The following is an 18736-nucleotide window of genomic DNA, read 5'->3' as shown; positions in this document are numbered from 1 at the left end:
AGCTTTCTAAGAAGTCTAAAAGAGCTATGTTAAACGAAAGGCAAAATATATATATGCAGAACGAAAGGACACAGATCTAACTGAGAAGATAAATTTAAAACAAACTGAAAGCTAAGTTCTTAAGGTTTACAGTAGAGACACTGCAGTAATTACTTAGAAGTACAGCTTATTCTCCAAAGAACTTTCCCTGATGTCCCAGGAAGCCTGGTAATCACCTAGGCACAAGCTTTAAACTTGTGTGTATATACACATGCACATTTCTGTGCATGCAGAGCTACAGTGTGTGTTTCATGTAGCATCAAAGGCCACATATATTTCCACTGCATTGCAGCTACATGTATACTGCTAAAGAAATGCTGCATTTCTTCAATGCATTTGTTCATATACCACGAGGAGCACACTCACAGGTGCTGCACTCAGAAAGGACCCCAGGAACAAGCACTTCTCTTATACCACCAAATAAGAAATAGTGTCTCTGGTGACCAGATTTTTGTCCTTCAGATGTTAACTTGCCCTTGAATGTTTGTAAAAAATAATAATTAATTTTAAAAAGAGGGAAAAAAAGCAAAGCCATTTAGGTTCTCACATATTTAAAAGCATTGCAAAGCACTTTAAAGCACTCATGAAAGTATAAAGTCCTTCAAAGTAACAAGTACACACATAGACAAAAAAAAAAAAACCCAAACCAAATAAACAAAAAGCTTACCATCCTATTTTAAACTTATTAAAATGAAGAGCTCCAAGTTTCTAAATAAAGTATGACAAACCAAAAATTAATACCAAACAGACAATCTGTCCAGTCAGAACCTCAAGTTTCAGCTTTCAGTATTCAATTTCATGGTTGAACCCATGGTTAAACCAACATATTCCATAAGACTTATTTTAAGCTTTTTAAAAATATTTTAAGTGTTCATTTTACTAAAGGTAAAACTCCAACCAATGTGTTGAAAGTGTATCTCAAGAGTACTACATAAAAGATAATGGAAATATATCTCAACACCACTACATTAAAAAAAAAAAAGAAAAAAAGCTAACTCCTTTCCTAGGTTCTTTTTAAGACTAAATCATACAAAAAACAGCCGTCAAGAAGCGTGTATCAGCTACCAGGCTGCTTACCCTCCTCCAGAATTTCTTAAATTATACCTCTAGTTCAAGATGTTCTTTATTTTCAAAAGTATATGAATGCTTTAAAAGATTTCTTACAGGCATGCCAAAATTCTTTACTTAGAGTAATACCCAGAAGCTAAAAATATTGCAGCAGGGGTGGAACTACACATTTATTTGCTCCCCAGTTCCAAATATGCACTAAAAATTGACCAATCTGGCACTCATCTTGAGCTTAAATCAGTACCCAGCACTGGTCTGATGGAATAAACTCCTCAAAGCTGGCAATTCTTGCTACAATTTTAATATGTGAGATATTCTTCAAGTATTTTGTGTTATGCAATGCAATGAGGTAACTAAACAAAAGCATATTGCAGAGAATATAGTACAGCAGCATATGCTGATGATGAGTTAATATATGCCTTCTCACATAAGAACTGAAAAGAGCTGGCAAGTGCTTTGGTAAGGAGAACCGTAAAATAAAGCAAGACTTCAAACGACCCAGATACATTTTATAGCTAGTTGTCTACCTGAAGAAAACTCCCAAGAAACACACAAACTGGAATAGTAGCTAGAAAGCTTATTCTTCTAGAAAAGACATATTCTACTGTAGTATTCCATTAGTTTCAAGAGTACATTTAATTAGTTTTTATTTCAAATAATTTTTAACTCCTGTTTACAGCTTTCAGCCTCTCTCTTTTGTGAGCATTTCAGTAGAAGCACGTTTTTTTGATCTCAAAAGATGTGAAGTCGGAAAGTCAGGAAAATGTTACCTCTGTGAGATTTTTCTGAGTTGGAATGAGAAGAGATACAAAGAATAGCCCACAAAAAGTAACAAAACCCATCTACACTGGAGGTCAGGAGGGAGCAGGAGGAAAAGGACTATCTGTGTCTTTGAGATTATACACACTTCCAGTAACTCTCCACTATTTCATTTCAACTAACCCTTCATCTTCAGAAAGGCTGAAGTAAGACATTTTAACAAAACTGTTAGTTAAAGCAGGTCCAATTACCACAATCAGATCTGTACATGCGAAACACAATTATTTTAGAACTTGTAGGAAAGACAAAACTTTGAAAGCATAGGTAATGCTGGAAATATCTACAGAAACTAATGCTTCCTATGTGGTTAGTTTTATTTTATTTCAAAGTAAAGTACAGAAAACTATTTCAGAAAAAAAAGTAAACATAAGAGCTTTATCTTGCTCTGTTTCATGAAATCACTTAAAGCTGACACTAATGCAGTTATTCATCTGTTACTCTCATTTTAAAAATGAAGCTTATTCCTTGTATAATAATAGGGCATTGCAGACTGATAATTTGATGGGTTTAAATGAGATAATTCTTACAATAGTTGCACCACAATTCTACCAGCTCATGACACTCAAACACTCTTTTTAGCACTTGAGCACCTAGACATCTGTGGAAGTACCACCTAGATATATTCAATAGCAGAAAAGTTTTGAGACAATATTTCCAACAAAATGACAGCAAACTTGAGAGAAAAAGTCTTACATGGTTAGCTTTAAACATTCAGAGACACTGAGACATGGTTCAGAACACCCATACGCAGAATTAAAGACACAAATAATAATAATTTCTAATAATTTATTAACCTTTTTCTTCTTGTCTGAAGGACCCTTTGGTAAGTCAAACAACAGCTTATTCTCAAAGACGTAAAACTTCGAAAAACTTGCTTTAAGAATATTCAAACATTTGCAACCTACTCAAAGCTGTTAGCTAGCTCACTTAGTCCTCCACGCTGTTGGATAAAAACACATTGGAAAGAAGGTATAGCCATTCATTCTTCATACCAGAGACAAGAAAACATGCCCCAGAGTCTTTCAGCAACTTGGTAACTCAGCACCAGATGTACACAGCTGTACAACTCCAAACAGGCAAAAGTAGTATTTCCTCTTGGGGCAGAGCAGAAAACACAGGATAATAAACATAAACCAAGACAGAAATGTAAGAAACTTTAGCACTCAACCAGGTAAGAAATGGCCCTCTCAGCTCTTGGCTCCACAGATCAGATGCCCTCATACAGTGGATGACAGACACAGGCTTGTGTGTACTTCTGCACATCTCTGTGGTAGCTATGGGAATGCATCTGCCACAATGAAACACCAAAAAATGGTATCTCCAGCTCCTGCTGTTGTGCTGAGCCACTTGACGAAACACTAATGACTCAGGTTCCTTGCAAATACCAGGGATGACTGCTTTCTCACCATGACATTCCTCAACATCCTAGCCAAGCTGATCATGGCAGGATCAATGGCTAAGAAGACAAGGAGCCCCTACAGTTCAGGAACCCAAAGGAGGCAGTGCTCTCAGGCAGTCTCCCCAGATTCCCCATTGAAAAGAGAAAATGAATGACAAGAGGTTATGTAGAAAGCCAGAGAAAGAGCAGGAAGTCTGCACAGCCCAGTCAGGGCTGGCAGTCCAAGGATCAGAGCCACACAGGGCAAGAGTAATGACCCAAATTAGCACCATGGTTACAACAAAAGCATGTGCATTTAAGGATTTACAATCATTTATATCATGTACACATAGAAACACTGTACTACCACAGTATGAAAATATAACTCAATTTTTCTAACCAGGTAAGAATCACATAAAGACATTCGATAGGTACAGTTAACATCAGTAATCAGATAGATATTGGTAATAAACAGTTAAGACAGCACACAAGTAATCCTGTATCAGAAAATGTGCATTTATCCAAAAAGTTCTAAGGCCTCTGGAATCATCTGATCTCTTTTCATATATCCTCAAAGACCCCTACTGCAAGGATCAACTCTTCTATGCATTTTTATTCTAGGATCACTGATAGCTCACTCTGTGTTTTCCTGGGTTTTATTTAAAGTATTGGCTGCATTTATGTAACTACTTAATGACGCTGTCCAAATTCAGCAGCTTAAGTGGGGGTGGGCACTGCTGCTTCAAGACTATCATTCCAGTGCCCAAAATGAGCAAGATAGCATCCTATCATCATCAAAGGCACACACACCTCTAATGTTTCTGTTTGGTACAGGGTTGAACTCAAAGCTCAGTACTGATCTTCACCAAAGAGAGAGATAAAGCCTCTAATGAGAGATTATAATACTTCAGGAAGGAAAACTTAAAACAGAAAATATAAAGTATTTTTAGAGGAAGAGACATAAAATGGTTTATAAAGTTCTAAAACCACCAGAGACAGTAAAAATACCAATGCAGTGTAAAGGAAAAGTTTCTGAGTACACAGCTTTATCCAAAGAGGCATTTTCCCATGACATTTACTGCAATATTTACTGTAACTAGTGGGAATCAACAACAAATAGGATAATAGAAAGCTTTTTGACTAAAAGAATGTTGCAGTAATGACCCTCTATTCTATGGCTGTTCTTGAACTTTGGAAAAAAAGGGGAGAAAAAAAATGGGAAAAATAGATCTACCATTTATGTGGACTACTTGTATGTACAAAATACCATACTTTCTTTCAACACCAACTACACAATACCAAAGGATCAATACTGTACAGAATGCTTGGCAGGAAGGTAGTTTTTAGCTCTGAAGTGAACTCAGCAAGCACTGGACTTAATAATCCTTATGGGTATCTTCTACTGTAAGATAGTCAACATGATTTTCATCCATAAAAAGTGGAAAAAAGGGTACAAAAAGAAAAGCTTTGCAAGCATTTGAATATAAGATACAAACACATCAATGAATTTTCTTTAGACCTTTTATGCTGTATTTGACTTTTTCATTTTCTAAAAAAACACATTCTCTGATAGCATTTGCACCCTGACAATATCTTCTTCAATTGTTGTAGCCACTTATTTCATACATAGCTTTTTATTTAGACATTTTACTGAACTACACTATTTGAGCTGTTCAAGTCTTAGGTTATAAATTACAAAACGGTCTTCTGAAACCCAAAATATATTTTAAAAACAGGGGTGAAGGGAAAAGAGCTAAAGCAATCTGCCCTTTATTTCAAATCATCCTCTATATTCAAGTCCCTCTTAAACAGCCAAACAAGGAAGCATACAGAATCTTAGGTTTTTAACTATATTTTTGTTTTCAAAAGGATAGGAAACATATGACTCACTAAAATCAAGCTAATTTCTTCATTCCTTTAAAATAAAAACATTTGAAGGCTTCAAAAATCAGTGGAATAGAGTCATGGCTTGAAACATGGTTTCTAAAAACAAAACAAAACAAAATACCCTTTTAATGTTTAGTTTCTGATTTGGAAAAGCAAAAAATGGTATGACCTTACAAAAACTAACAGACTTTTCACAGAGGTACTTCAGACAAATTTGTAAGGTTTATTCAACAGTTACAGCATCATCAAAACAAAGGATAAATTAAAACATAATCAAAAAATTATACCAGAACAAGGGTGGACCTTCTGTAGAAAAAAAAAAAGATCCATCTAAAATACTCTTCTAGCAGATACCTTCTCATGAAGCAAGGAGATGGTCTAGATCTAGGCTACAGTTCAGCTGTTGCTTTGTCCAGACAATCTGAATCTAAGCTGTTGTCAAGACAGCAGTTTCACATTTTGCTAGTCCTTTATTCCTGTCTATGACCACCTCTTTTCCTCCTGATGCTCATGCTCAGCAAAGGGAATCCTCCCATGCCCCATCTCATCACAGGGCTGCAAAAGTCCAGCAGAACTGTACAGCAACCAAAAAGAGACACTAACCCTAGTGTCTCCTCTTTCTGCCCTCCATTTTTCACAAAGGACCCTAAAAACACTGTCATTAGATTCACTCTCCCAGCAATCTAATGACTAATTCTTTATTTAGAGCAGAGGAGCTCCATCAGCAGACAGAGAGAGGCTCATCACCTCAGCCATGAATCACTGAGTACGTGGGAGTCCCAATCTTTAGACCCAGCTTCAAATCTGGCAGAACTAGAATTTAACTCTAGAAAGCCCAAAACATAGGAGTACCTCACTGTAGGCTCATAAATCTCTTATTTTCGTATTCATTCTTACAACAAAAAAAAATTTTAAAAACCAAAAAGAAACCAAAGTTGTTACCCTCTTCTTGTCAGCAAGCATATTATGCATATAAGCTACCATATGCTTACTGGCTAACCCTACATAGCAGCAAAACAAATTCTGACAGGCAGCCAGTCAAGTACACCAGCTGAACCACCCAGCAAAGATCAAGCATTTCACGTTTTCTCAGCAACTCTTTGACTTTCTGATCCAGATCTTAGAAGAGAAATCTAGTAAAACATGACGCAACAGGGATTCAACCCTTCTGGAGCTAAAAAGCTCCTGTCAATTTTAATGTAATTGTTTCCAGCTTACATTGGTCTTTACCAATATATACAAAATGCAAATTATTTATCTTACCAAAATCAACTAAGTTCACAATAATCTTGCAGCTCAACAGAACTCTGTTTAATACTTACACAGAACAAGAGAACTTCAGGACAAAAGTGCAAATGATTATAAAGGAAGTCCTAGCCCCCACCTTAGATTTTAAGCATGTGTATCTGAATTAATATTCCCCTTCTAGCACACAGAAAGCATTTCTTACGAAATGCAGAAATGAAAAAGCACACAGAAACAGTTTTAATGCCCAGGAAAAAAAATTTTAAAAATCACTCTTTTCACCAAATAATATAGCAATCTGCAACACACAGATCTGCTCAGGTGGAATATCATAACATTTGTGCTATCACACAGCACAAACTATGCCAAAGCACAAATGCAGCTTCTCTTTCCAGACACCCCATTTCACTGCTTCTCATGTAAATAGGTTTAATACTAGGATAACATCCTAAGCAGCTTTGTCTTTATCATCTGCATTTTCCCAAGCAGCTTCTGCACTGGAAACAGAGTCAAAGATTCTTCAGAATCAGACAGAAATACCGGTCAGAAATTACTAGGGACTATTGCAATGCTCAACACATTTTTGATTCTTCTATTCTTTCTTACATTGACCTTGGTCCTTTAATAGCAATTGACAACCAAGACTGGTGTCACTCTATTCCAGATCCCATACAAGCAAGATTTTTTTTCAAAAAGTTTGTTTTCAGGTGTCAATCCTACCATGAAAAGATGAGCTTCTGGGCAGTCAATATAAATCAGTATCCAAAACCGTAATTTTTCGTTCCACCCCCCCTTAGGATCAGTGCCTGTAGCCAACATTTCCTGACATTCAACATCAAAATAAATTAGAACCATGGTGACAATACTATCAGTTTTCTTCCCTTCCATAGATTTCTCCCCAGGTCAAGCCATAAGAACAAAACCAGAGCCCCTTCCACAATACAACTGTCAAGGCAGAATATTAATGCTGCCACCTGATACAGATCAGCAAGCAATAAGGACTGGAAAATACTGTGTACAGACACAGCCCAAACACATCAGAGTGTAAGATGAGGCTGCCAAAGCACCATGCAATTTGGATGTCTGATTAGGAACCACTGGCCCTATACAGTTCTACATGGATTTCCATCAACACCATAAATGCCTTCCCTGCCCTGCAGACCAACAGGTGTATTATTCCAGAGTGGCATTTACAAAATGTAATGAAATAGTCTCAAAAAGCATCTATCTATGGTGAAGTAAAGAAGATTTGTCCGTATAAGACTTCTACCTAATTAGTACCAAGCATTCGTTCACCTGTTTACATACAATGCAGCCTACCAAACCCATTTATAAATGCTCACCTTCCCCTGGGCCATTCAGAAAAACGCTATTACAGAAAATTAGTTCATTTTTCTGACTTTTTGACACTAAGTTCCACATAACCTCTTTCTGAGGTCCATTTAAATGGATTTTTCCTGATTAATGAGGGAGTGCCACAAGAACAAACACATATTAATATTAAAGAATTGTTCAAATAAGTGAAATAATATTCATCCTATTAGGTTTCACACTTTACTCTTTCTTGTAGCTGTATGCTCAGCCTATTTTTATCTACAAAGATAGTCTTGCAAATAATCACAATAATTCCAGAGAAACTAGCACAAATTTTAGTCATGGCATTGCAAATAAACCTTTTGGATACTGCAACAGACCCTTATTACTTTAGAAAATGCTACTACTGAATCAAGTAATTTGTTCCTAAAATTACTTCAGCATACAAAAATTCTGTTATACTGCACGTGTTCTTTAACATTTTAACACTGCTCTACGCTAAGAAAAACACTAGTAAAGTTGTATCATAGAAAGGCAGTGTAATAAATTTAATTTCTGTTCAAAAAGAAAAAAACCCAACCAAACAACACCTATTTCTGCTTTTGTCAATAATGAACTTGAGTAAAATACATCTGAGTAATCAAGAATGCACAGGCAGTTCTTCAAATCCCACAATATATTTTAAGAGATTGTGGTGCAGAGCAAACAGATTTGTCTCATGCTTATCCAAACTTGAAAAGTTTGGATCTGCTTCAAACAATCTATCCTGAACAGTACATGTATCAAATACAACACCTTCCCATCAAGGATTGCTTTGAAACCCTTTAGGTAATGCTCTAGCAGCTTACAGCATGGCAACACTTACATAGCTGCAGTAATTGTCACCAATGATAACTGTACCACACAAGTAGAAATAAATATGATTACAGCAATATGCAGTGAATGTTTCCCTCTAAGTTTTCCTTACACTCTGCAGTTCACATTCTGATGCAAGCACTGGAAGATAATTAAGGTGGAAAGAGACTGCAGATACAGCCACTTACCTTGCAAGAAGAAAAACTCTGTAAACAAATACCACACTGCACTTTACATTGTCACTTACCTCATAGGACCAAACGCACTGAGTTCCTCCAAACCTCCGGACACACCTGCCCACTTCCACATCCTCATGAGTGGTGTACATTTCTCGAAGGCATTCACCTATATGTGGCACCATCCGCCGCAGAACTTCCCGGCTGAAGATCATTCCTGGCCCTCCCATGCAGAAATTTTCTCCAGGCTCCAGCCCCAGCTTTCCAAGTTCTTCAATGTTACCCAGACCAGTCTGCCCCAAATACAGAGGTTTACTGCTGTTCAGTGAGCGAAGAAACTCCTCCAATTTTTCACCTGATGAAAAGGCAAGATTACTGTTATTTCTCTGACTACTCTGCCAGCCATCTCTTTTTCTGTACTTCAAGCTTTTATAAAAATGTAACAGGTACCTGAGACTGTCAGAAGAAATCACTTCCAAAGCAATATCCTACATCTCATAGAAAACATCCTTGTACAAACTAACAAGCTAACAAGTTTCCTTTTGTTTTTTTTAATTAACATTACAATGACATTTGCCTTCCAGCCAAAAGCTGGAATATGGTCAAAACTTAATTTCTAACAGTAAATTTTGTTCTGTTCAAACAATACTGATGGAAATGACTTGCTAGTATAGAAGTCTCTAAAGCTGGACAATTTGGACAATTTGGGAAGAAAAATAAGTTGATGGGAAATATCAGGTAAGATATTTATAGGATTAATTTTTGAAAATACCAGAGTAAATCTAACTAAGAAAAATATGTTTGATTGTAGACTAATCCTCAAAAAGAAAGTAAAACTCTTGTTAGTTTCAAATAGCTCCTGTGCTACAATATGATACAGCTTTCCTCCAAATCCCTTAGCTAGTTATTTTAGGAAACTTTGTTTAATATTTATTTGAAATTTAAATATTCCAGTCAGTTTTCATTTGGTACCATGTAATCAATTAAAGAGAGGTTCGATACAACTTCAAAATGAGCTCAAAGAAAACACAACTTAAGTCTGCAACACAATGTGTGTGCGTATATATATATACACACATGTATATCTGTATGTGTGTACATACACACGTGTGTACATCTGCAAGTATTTGACAGGTGAATGACAGCTGATGAGCAGGCAGCCTGTTAAACGACTCAAAATTAAGTGACAAACTGGGAAGGGTACAGCCACCACCAATGAACTCACAACAGTGTGAGCAACTAAACTCACAACCTGGGCTTATGCTTTCAACTTCAGCTTCCTTTTCCCAAGCGCGGGAACAATGCCAGCCTGGCGCGCAGACCAAAAGGAAGCAGGCTGCAGAGCATCACGTCCTAACGGTGCAATGAAACTCGCCCGGGAGCAGGGCTGGTGCTGCCCGGGGGCACTCGCTGCGCTGAACAGCGGGTTCACCGGGAGCCCGCGGCGGCTGCGCTCGCCCAGCCCAGGGTCGAGGCAGGCGGAGAGCTGGTGACAGCAGCACCGCTCCCGAGGAGCCCCACACCGACTCCACCGGGGGCCGGGGTGAGAGGCACACCAGCCAGACACGCTGCGGTCGGGTGGTGGGTCCGGCACTGCCCCGCAGCCAGCCGCGCCCGGTCGGACCGGACCCTCTTCGTCGGTCACGGCGGAGTCCCGTCCGGAGGATCGCCAAGGAAGCGAGGGCGGGGACGGCAGCACCGGGACCACACGCACATCCAAGGGACCGCTCACCGTGCCCGGCGTGGTCCAACCCGCAGTTTTGGCTCTCCAATGAGTCGCGGCCTCCGCAGAGACGGCTCGGCCCGGGCACGTCGGGGTTCCCTCAAGGATGGGGCGGCTCCCATGCCCCGCACACTGGGGCTGGAAGCAAACGCCGGCGGGGCAGTGGCAGGTCGAGGCACACCATGCTCTCTTCCCGCCCCAGGCGGGAACCCAATCTCTCCCCGAACCGCCGCGGGACTCCGCCGGGCTCCCAGACACCGCTCCCCTTCCTCCCCACCTCCCGCCGGCGGGATGCGCCCCGGTCACCTTTTATGTAGACGTCGTCGTCCGCCCGCATGAACCACTCGTACTTGTCCAGGTAGTGGTCGTGCATGTACTTGATCATCATGAAGGACTTCTTTTGCGGCGGGTAAGAGTCGTCCACTCCCGGCAGGGCGACGACGGGCAGCGGGGGCATCCCGGGCGGGGCGGCGGAGCCCTGGCTGGAGAAGAACTCCACGCGGCCCGGCACGGAGGGCGCCCAAGTCCGCTGCGCCGCCACCGCCCGAGTGCCCAGGTACTTCTGGGCCGTCATCACCCCCACGTAGAGGAAGTTGCGGGGCTTGGTGCAGCCCTGGGCGCCCCCCCAGTCCCCGCTCCCGTTGTGGTTGCCGCCAGGCCGGCCGCTCCGCTTCTCGCCGCCTTCGTCCTCCTCCTCCGGCTCCCCTTCCCCGCCGGCAGCCGGGCCGGAGACCGTGCCGTCGGCCGCCGCCGGCGGCAGCTCCCAAGGGCTGCTCCTGAAACTCGTGCCGCCCAGCACGGCCGCTGCCCCTGGCGGCGCCTGCTGCCCACCCGCCGCCGCCGCGCCCCGGGCCGCCCCCGGCCCCGCCGCGCGGCCGTAGTAGGAGCAGAGGCTGGCGCCGCGCCGCTTCTTCTCGCTCAGCTCGGCCACTCTAGGGGCGATGAGCCAGGAGGCGGCGGTGAAACCCAGCACCAGCCCCAGCACCACGCTCAGCCAGGGTCTCCGGGATCTCGCTGCCATGTCGCGGGCGGGGCGGCTCCCGGAGCAGCGCTACCGCCGCCGGCGTTCCGCCGGAGGCGACCCCCGTCCCGCCGCGGCCTCAGGCGCGACGTCTCCCGCCGCGGGTCCCTGCCCCGCCGCGGCGGCCCGGGCGGCTGCGCTGCTCCCGCGCCAAACTTCTGCGGGCGGGAGGGCGGCGGAGCGCGAGCGGCGGCGCCTCCGCTCCGCTGGCACCTTGTCCCCGCCGCGGCTGGTCCCTCCCTGCCCCTCCCACCGCCCCGGCGCCTCCGCCCCGGCCCCGCGCAGCGCCCGCCGCCCTCCTCCGCGGCTACCGAGCGCCTCACCCCGGAGGGCGCCGCCGGCGCCCGAGCTGCGCCGGAGAAGTGGCGGCCGCCGCCGCCGCCGCCGTTCCGGAAGGAAACGATTTTTTTAGATGCCTCTCGCGGATCCCCCGCGCCGCGGCCTCGGCACCCGGACCGGCCCCGCTGTCCGCCGGCGACCCCCCTGCCCGCTGGGGCCGGTGCGGGCCGGGGCCGTCCGCCGGCGGTGCGCAGGGGTGGGGCGCGGCGGGGCTGCCCCCGGCTGCCTCGCTTAGCTCGGCATCGCCCGGTGTGTCCCGGACCCGCTGTCGCATCGGGCGAGGCCGGGCTCTCTCCAGGCCGGTCGCGGGGCGCCGGACAGCGCCGTTCCGCCCCCCTGCTCCTGAGGGCTGGTCGTGGGAGGAAAGTCCGGGATGTCGTGTCGGGAGGAGAGAAGCTGCCCCCGCTCTGGCCTCTGCTTTCTGCCCTCCGCTACTAACACCTACCCGGCTAACAGTGCCTTTTCCTGTGGCGTGGATTCCCACGGCCTGAGTATATCATTAGCATCATTGGTATTGCTAATATTTGGTTCTAATTGGTACTAATTTTGTTCTCGAAGCTCCTGGAGCAATGCTTCTTCATCCTCCTGATGTCATCCTGGACTGTCCACAGTCCAGGATGACTTACAGCAAGAATTAAACGTTCGGGACACTGTCTACAGGGACAGTTTTAAGTCTTAAGTTTAAAGATATCTGCATATCCTCCATATTTATATGCGTTCCTTATTTAATTGTGCAAGATGTCTATCTCAAACAAAGGCCATAAATTGCTCCTCACATGCATTTGGCTTTTCACTGATACGCATCAATACAACAAATTCAGTTGCATATATTTAATAGTTTTCAGCAAAACGACCCATTTTTGTGGCTAATCTGTGGCATTGTCTATCACCCCTTGTGACCTTATCAGCTGTGTCAGACACATGTCGAGGTGGGAGGAGGAGTATGGAGGCTGGTGTTCTGTGATGTTTGCAAAAGTATGTGAATAGTGAGAGAAAAATTGCAAGCCTTTTTCGGAAAAGACAGATACGGCTTTACCCACCTAACAAAGCAAGTCTATTCTGCATGTCTTTAGCTGTGAAGAGGTCACTTACTGAAGTAATTTGCAGTTTTTCCATGTGATATGCGGTGAGCAGGCTGTGTGCTCTTTGTGTTTTTAGATGTGGAAGCATCAGGGAGAACATCCTGAGCGTCCTTTCCAACAGTCCGTTGTTAATTTCCTCCCCATGTGCACACAGGCTGGTGCATTTATAATGCCAGTCAGTAAGGCACTAGGCATTCACTCCAGCTGTCACCACTAAAAACCGCAGCCAAGGGTTGTGTCTGGACATATGAACACTACCCGAGATGTTGTGTGAGCAACAAGGTAGCAGATCCTGAGTCTATCTTCCCCAAGCTGCTAACAGACAGGGTAAGTGGAAAGGATGTCCTCCAGAAAGGCATTGGGAATTACCAGAGTTGTGCATGTCTCAGCTTTCTCCATGAGCCTTGCATTTTAAAATACAATCTCCCATCCCTTCCCCCCTGCTCCTTTCAAACAGCTGGGAGGTGCTGGGCCGTGTGACTCATGTGCAGTACAACCTCCAGTGGTAAGGGCTCCTTGAGACCTTCACAGCCCCATCATAGTGGTGTCCTAAATTTTCAGACAACTTACTGCTCTGGGGTTGCAGAGGTGCCATGTATGACACTCAGCCACTTTCCTTGCTTATGCATTTACTGAAATGACTCTAATCAGTTTCAGCTGCGCCAGCCCCTCACATCTGACAGCTCTCATTTTTGTCACATAAGGAGCAGGCAAACCCATGAGAGGTGACTATAAAGCCCTTTACACACTTTCGAGTTGAAAATAAACCCCAAGGTGTTGTGTATTATCAAAATAATTTATACAGGAGGTATCTATCTACATTATATATTTGGTTCAATACTATTCCACTATTTTTATACTCTGCAGAGAAATCTGTTGAAGGTTGGTTGGATTTAATGGACGCAGACATAGACTGGACCACTTTTATAGGAGCAATGGTGGCATCTAGTGGTTAAGGATAACAATCCTTACCTGTGTTCAGAATGCTTTTAAAAATCATGTAAAGACCATCTAAAACACTATATATATATTTTCCTCATAGCAGCCATAAGTGGAAACCACTGACTAAATCTAGCTTCCTTTAAAGTGTTCGGTTAGGAAGTTAAGAAAGAATAATCATGAGGAATGCCATTTTCCAAAAAAAAAAAAAAAAAACAACCAAATAAAAAAGCTTCAAAAAGTGGTGGCAAGTGCATATGCTTGATGCAAGAAAAGAGAAATTTAAGACTGGAATATATTAATTATTGAGAGGACTGGAACTATTTCTATCACTAATCAGAAAAATTTGAAAAATTTGCAGTAGGGTGGCAGTGTTCAAATCCAAATCAAAACTTTTTTCATTGCTTTTTTACTTTTTTCTTTAAAATATCACCACAAATCTGTTAATAACTCTCTTTTGGGTGTGTGAGATTTAAAAACAGAGCATTTGGCTCTAAGTGATGGAAAATAATGTGCTCACCACACAGAAATAGCTCATATCAGAGCTAGCACAGCCACCTGCAAAAGATAAAAAACTATAAATTGTCTTTGTAGAGCAAACCTACAGTAACTCTAAGCTTGAAATTCGCCTTGGGCATTTGGTTTCATTAGGGAGATATACAGACATCATTTTCAGAGCAGTAGTTGTAACTGCCAGCCCTCCTGTAACATTTTTGTAGGCATATACTTATTCATTGATACACCTGGGTAATCATATGTACTAATGGTGTTTTAACAAATAAATAAGTCTTTAGTCTTTATTCTTACTTTCCAAAAGTCATCAGGGTTTATGGCTGAGTTTGGTATTTTTACATTTTGTTTGCATTATTGCAACATCTGGCTCTATAGCCATTTGCATTTCTATGTACTATTTTATTTTAAAAGGTAGTTATATATCCAATCTATTAACCCTCACAGACTGCATATGGTTAAAGCCTTTTCTATTGATTTTACTGGGAACTGGGCCCAGCCAGATCTTAGATAAATATACCTCTTTCTTTCAAGAGAAATGAGCTCCTTAGATTCTTACAGTCTGTCTTGGTTTGAAAAAACAGGCATCTGCCAAGGAAGGTAGAAACTTCCCTTGGAACGGAAAAACCCAAAAACAAAAACAAAAAAACAACACAAAACAAAACCAAGAACAAAAACAAAAACAAATAAACAAACAAACAAAAAAACCCCTCTCTTCCTTCTGAATTATTATCACTTTGAAATTAAGGGGCTTTCAGTCAGATATAGGAAAAGAAATAACAGTTCTTTACTGGTACGTGTAACAAAGCAAACAAACAACAATAACGGCAGCAACGACAAAAAGAACACGAAGAAAAGGCACTTCTGAGGAAGCTGGTTGACTTTTTTCCTCTTCTTGCCGGTCTCCCTGGCAGGAGGCGGATTTTGGTGGGACCAGGGAAGGTGACATCCCAGTTGGCAGCGCTCTCCCTGTATCTTTGGAAACCTTGATCAGCATAGCTCAATATCTCTGTTTGTACAAGGCAGGTGCAATTTATTTAAAGAATGTCAGGCTTCCTGGGTTTTCAAACCGAAATTGGCAGGGTGGAGTTAAGGCTAAATATCTCATGCAAACCCTTCTCCTGCCTCCTGTGAGCCAGTGCTTAGGCAATGAATTCTACCTGCCGGTGCCGCAGAAAGCATCCCTCTGAGAGGGGAGAGGCTTGGGACCCCCGGGGCTTGCTCTAGCAGATGGTGAAAGGGTCCTTTTTGGCGAGGTGGGATGTTAGCGGGTCCCAGTGCGACGGGCGCTCCCGGGAGCGGACTCTGGCGCTGGAGGAAGGCAGCAGGAGACGGAGCCTCGGGCGGTGCCGAGCTCTCCCTGCCGGGACCGCAGCCTCTGTCCGCTGCGATGCCGACACCGAGAGAGGGAGAGGAGCCCAGCCCAGCCCAGCCCCTCATCCTTGCCCCTCCAAAGAGAAAACCACCTAGGTAAAGAGAATAGCCAGCTGCACCCTATCCCCTCCTCCTCCTCCTCCCAGCCGCGCCTTGCTTTTTCTCTTAAGTATCGGTAGTTATTGTTTCTTAGCAACAGATGGGACAAAATTCCCTAAGAGAAAGAAACAAAAGGAATAATCCTAACCCCCAACACAGTTTTACCAGGTTTTTCTTCGCAGAGAAATTACAGCTACTGCAGGATTGCCACACTGCCAACTGCAATATATTGCTCCTGTCCTCAGAGGCAATTCTGATGCTCATAAATTTAGTCCTGTTCCAGACGGAGATCAGTGAAGTGCAACAGGTATTACTAAAACCAAAACCTTTGTATCTTCTAGAATTATTTGCAGTTCTGAAAATCCATCAGTATTTAAAATTTTAGATTCAAGATGATTTTGCAACATCAACTATTACTAAACCCGTCTTTTATTTGGGGAAAATTGATAAATAGTAGGATCTGCAATTTAATTAAAGAAAAATGTGGAGCTTCATGCTCAAATTTAAATAAAAACAAAATTTAAATATTATTGTAGACTATGCTGGGAAATCTGTATTTCTGAAAATCTGTTTAGATTTAACATTTTCTCCATTATTTTTGATAAAATACTATTACACAAATGTTTACATGGGCAATTTGCATGTAAAGTTATTTAACCTGCTTTATTTTCCTGCTTTTCAGACTGTTTATCTTGTCTCTACTTTGTAGTTGTTTTCCCTCTCTTCTTATAAGAGAAATAAATGAGACAAAATCACCCTCTTTCACAAACGGAAGACCTCCATACACAGCTCTCACCCTTATATGAGATACACTAAAAGGTTCTAAGTGGTGGACAGCAGTCTTTACTGCCTTCTCAGGTACCCCCATAGCCATGGACTAGACTGCAAGACATAGTCTCACGTGGTTTAAACAGATTTGTCTTAACGCTTTTGTCACACATTATTGCCTACTACTGTAATGAGAGATGAAGTAATTAAAAGAAAGTCAGCAAAGTTGCCATTTGAAAGAAACGCAGCAAAGTGTTCTGTGTCCAAATGCTTAGGACAGACAGAAATCCACCTTAAGTCAATCCTGTCAAAGAGGTATCTACAGCTGTAAGGAGCACAAGAGAAAATTTCTCTTTTAAAGACGTCAACAAACACATTCTCTGAGAGCAGGAGGATGGAGGATGATCAAGATTGAAACTAAAAACCCTTCTTGTTTGACATAACTTTCCTACAATATCTGCAGTAGGAAAACAAACCGTTTGGTGTTTTCTTTCAAAATAGTAAAATGTGTTCAAAAGACTGAAAAAGTTTTAGCTGTAATAGTTTTGCTAGTTACTTTACTACCAAAGGTAATAGCACCATTTGATTAACCTGGCCACAAGAGGTTTTTTTTCTTTTTCCACCTTGGAAACAAAAGAAGGTAAAATAGAAGATTAATTTCTAATAGCAATAGAGTATCCTATGTACACAAATACCTTACTGATTAATCTGCAGACTGCAGCAATGCATGCCATGGAATTGTGTGACATACCTTGATGTGTGGTTTGGGGAAGGTAGAGGTCACTGCTTTAAGACTGCTCAAGCAATTTGAAAAGAAAAATCTGGCAAAGTGAATAAAAATTTGAACTAGTTTAAAAAAAATCCACACAGAAGAAAACTCTGGAAAGCAAATAGCAGGATGTCTACAGACATGAAGAGTTTATGCTCCCAGAGGAAGAAATGAATAGTATAAACCAACCAAAACATTATAAACCAACCAAACATTATAAATCCAACATTATAAACCAACCAAAACAAAAGTGACAGTAAACACAAACATATTCCCTCATTCAACATCCAGTGACATTTTAAAAGAAAGAACTAGAATGACAGAAGTATATGGGCAGAAGTCTGATCCTTGGTGTGTTGGTTTCATGCATTTAGGTAATCCTTTTTTAAGAACCATTGAAGAGGTTATAAAAAAGTTGATATAAATAACTTTATAACAGATAACTTTTTTTTTTTCCCAAGTTTGTTAGAAATTTTACTCAAATATGACTTTTAACCAGATTTGGCATCAAAGTCATCTAATAGTCTGTGACTTGAAATGTTTGGATGAAGGACAAATAATGATACTTACAAGACTCACCCTTTCATTAAACATTGCAATAACATTATTTTGCGAATGTTATGTAAAGCCAGAAAAAAAATTCTTAATTATATTATGTCACTTTTCACTCTTGATCCTAGAGACAAATTTCCAAAGTCTGAATTAAGAATATAAAGAATTATACTTAACATTCTGAAAGAAAAATGTTAAAAATTTTTGTTAGAATCCGCCCTTTCAGTCTGTCAGTATTCTGAATATAGTAGAAGCTGTCCCTTTGAATTTGGTAGGATTATGGATGTGTCAGCCTCTTGTTCTTATTACTAGATGAGTGTATTAGTAATCATACTAAGATTTCTAGAAAGCCAGACGAGAGCTAAGCATGATGAGATTATTTTTTCCTGAGAAGTTTATTATGTTGTCTGCTGTAGCTAATCACACAAGGGATTAGAAAGCCTGGCAGGAGGGTTTAAACATATCAGGGAGAGACTATTAAGTTCCTATCAAAGACATTGGAAAGTTGCTTATTGATTGCAACAAGCATTGGAATGGGCCTGAGGCCTTTCTTATGCTTTCTTGATTTGAATAGAGGCAGGTTCTTTCACAGCTATGATTAGCCTGATTAGATGTTGGTTGAGGAAAACATACATGCACAATATGAAGAGTAGTTGTGCCACCTTGTGAAACAATACCATGGTTGCAGTCAGATGGTTTCTGGCAGCATTTCATTATATTCAAACCATCACATAATGTCTTCAGGACCAAGTTATTATTACAGTTTTACCTTGTACCTT

At 41.9% G+C, this 18736-nt stretch overlaps 1 protein-coding gene across 1 annotated transcript in view; it reads right to left on the bottom strand.

The window, feature by feature from the left end:
* CHSY3 (chondroitin sulfate synthase 3) overlaps positions 1-11744 on the bottom strand; it is a 136656-nt gene extending 124912 nt beyond the window's left edge. Inside the window, exons 1-2 of the mRNA XM_079331275.1 lie at positions 10811-11744; positions 8853-9136 (exon numbers count right to left, since the gene is read on the bottom strand). Coding sequence (XP_079187401.1) covers positions 8853-9136; positions 10811-11525 — 999 coding nt within the window. The 5' untranslated portion in view covers positions 11526-11744. The remainder of the gene's footprint in view (positions 1-8852; positions 9137-10810) is intronic.
* Positions 11745-18736: the final 6992 nt, after the last annotated feature.

This window comes from Erithacus rubecula, assembly GCF_903797595.1.
Source record: "Erithacus rubecula genome assembly, contig: SUPER_Z_unloc_2, whole genome shotgun sequence".
In the NCBI taxonomy this organism is placed as follows: domain Eukaryota; kingdom Metazoa; phylum Chordata; class Aves; order Passeriformes; family Muscicapidae; genus Erithacus; species Erithacus rubecula.
The sequence above is the reverse complement of the archived record's forward strand: the minus strand, read 5'-3'. Positions and strand labels throughout refer to the sequence as shown.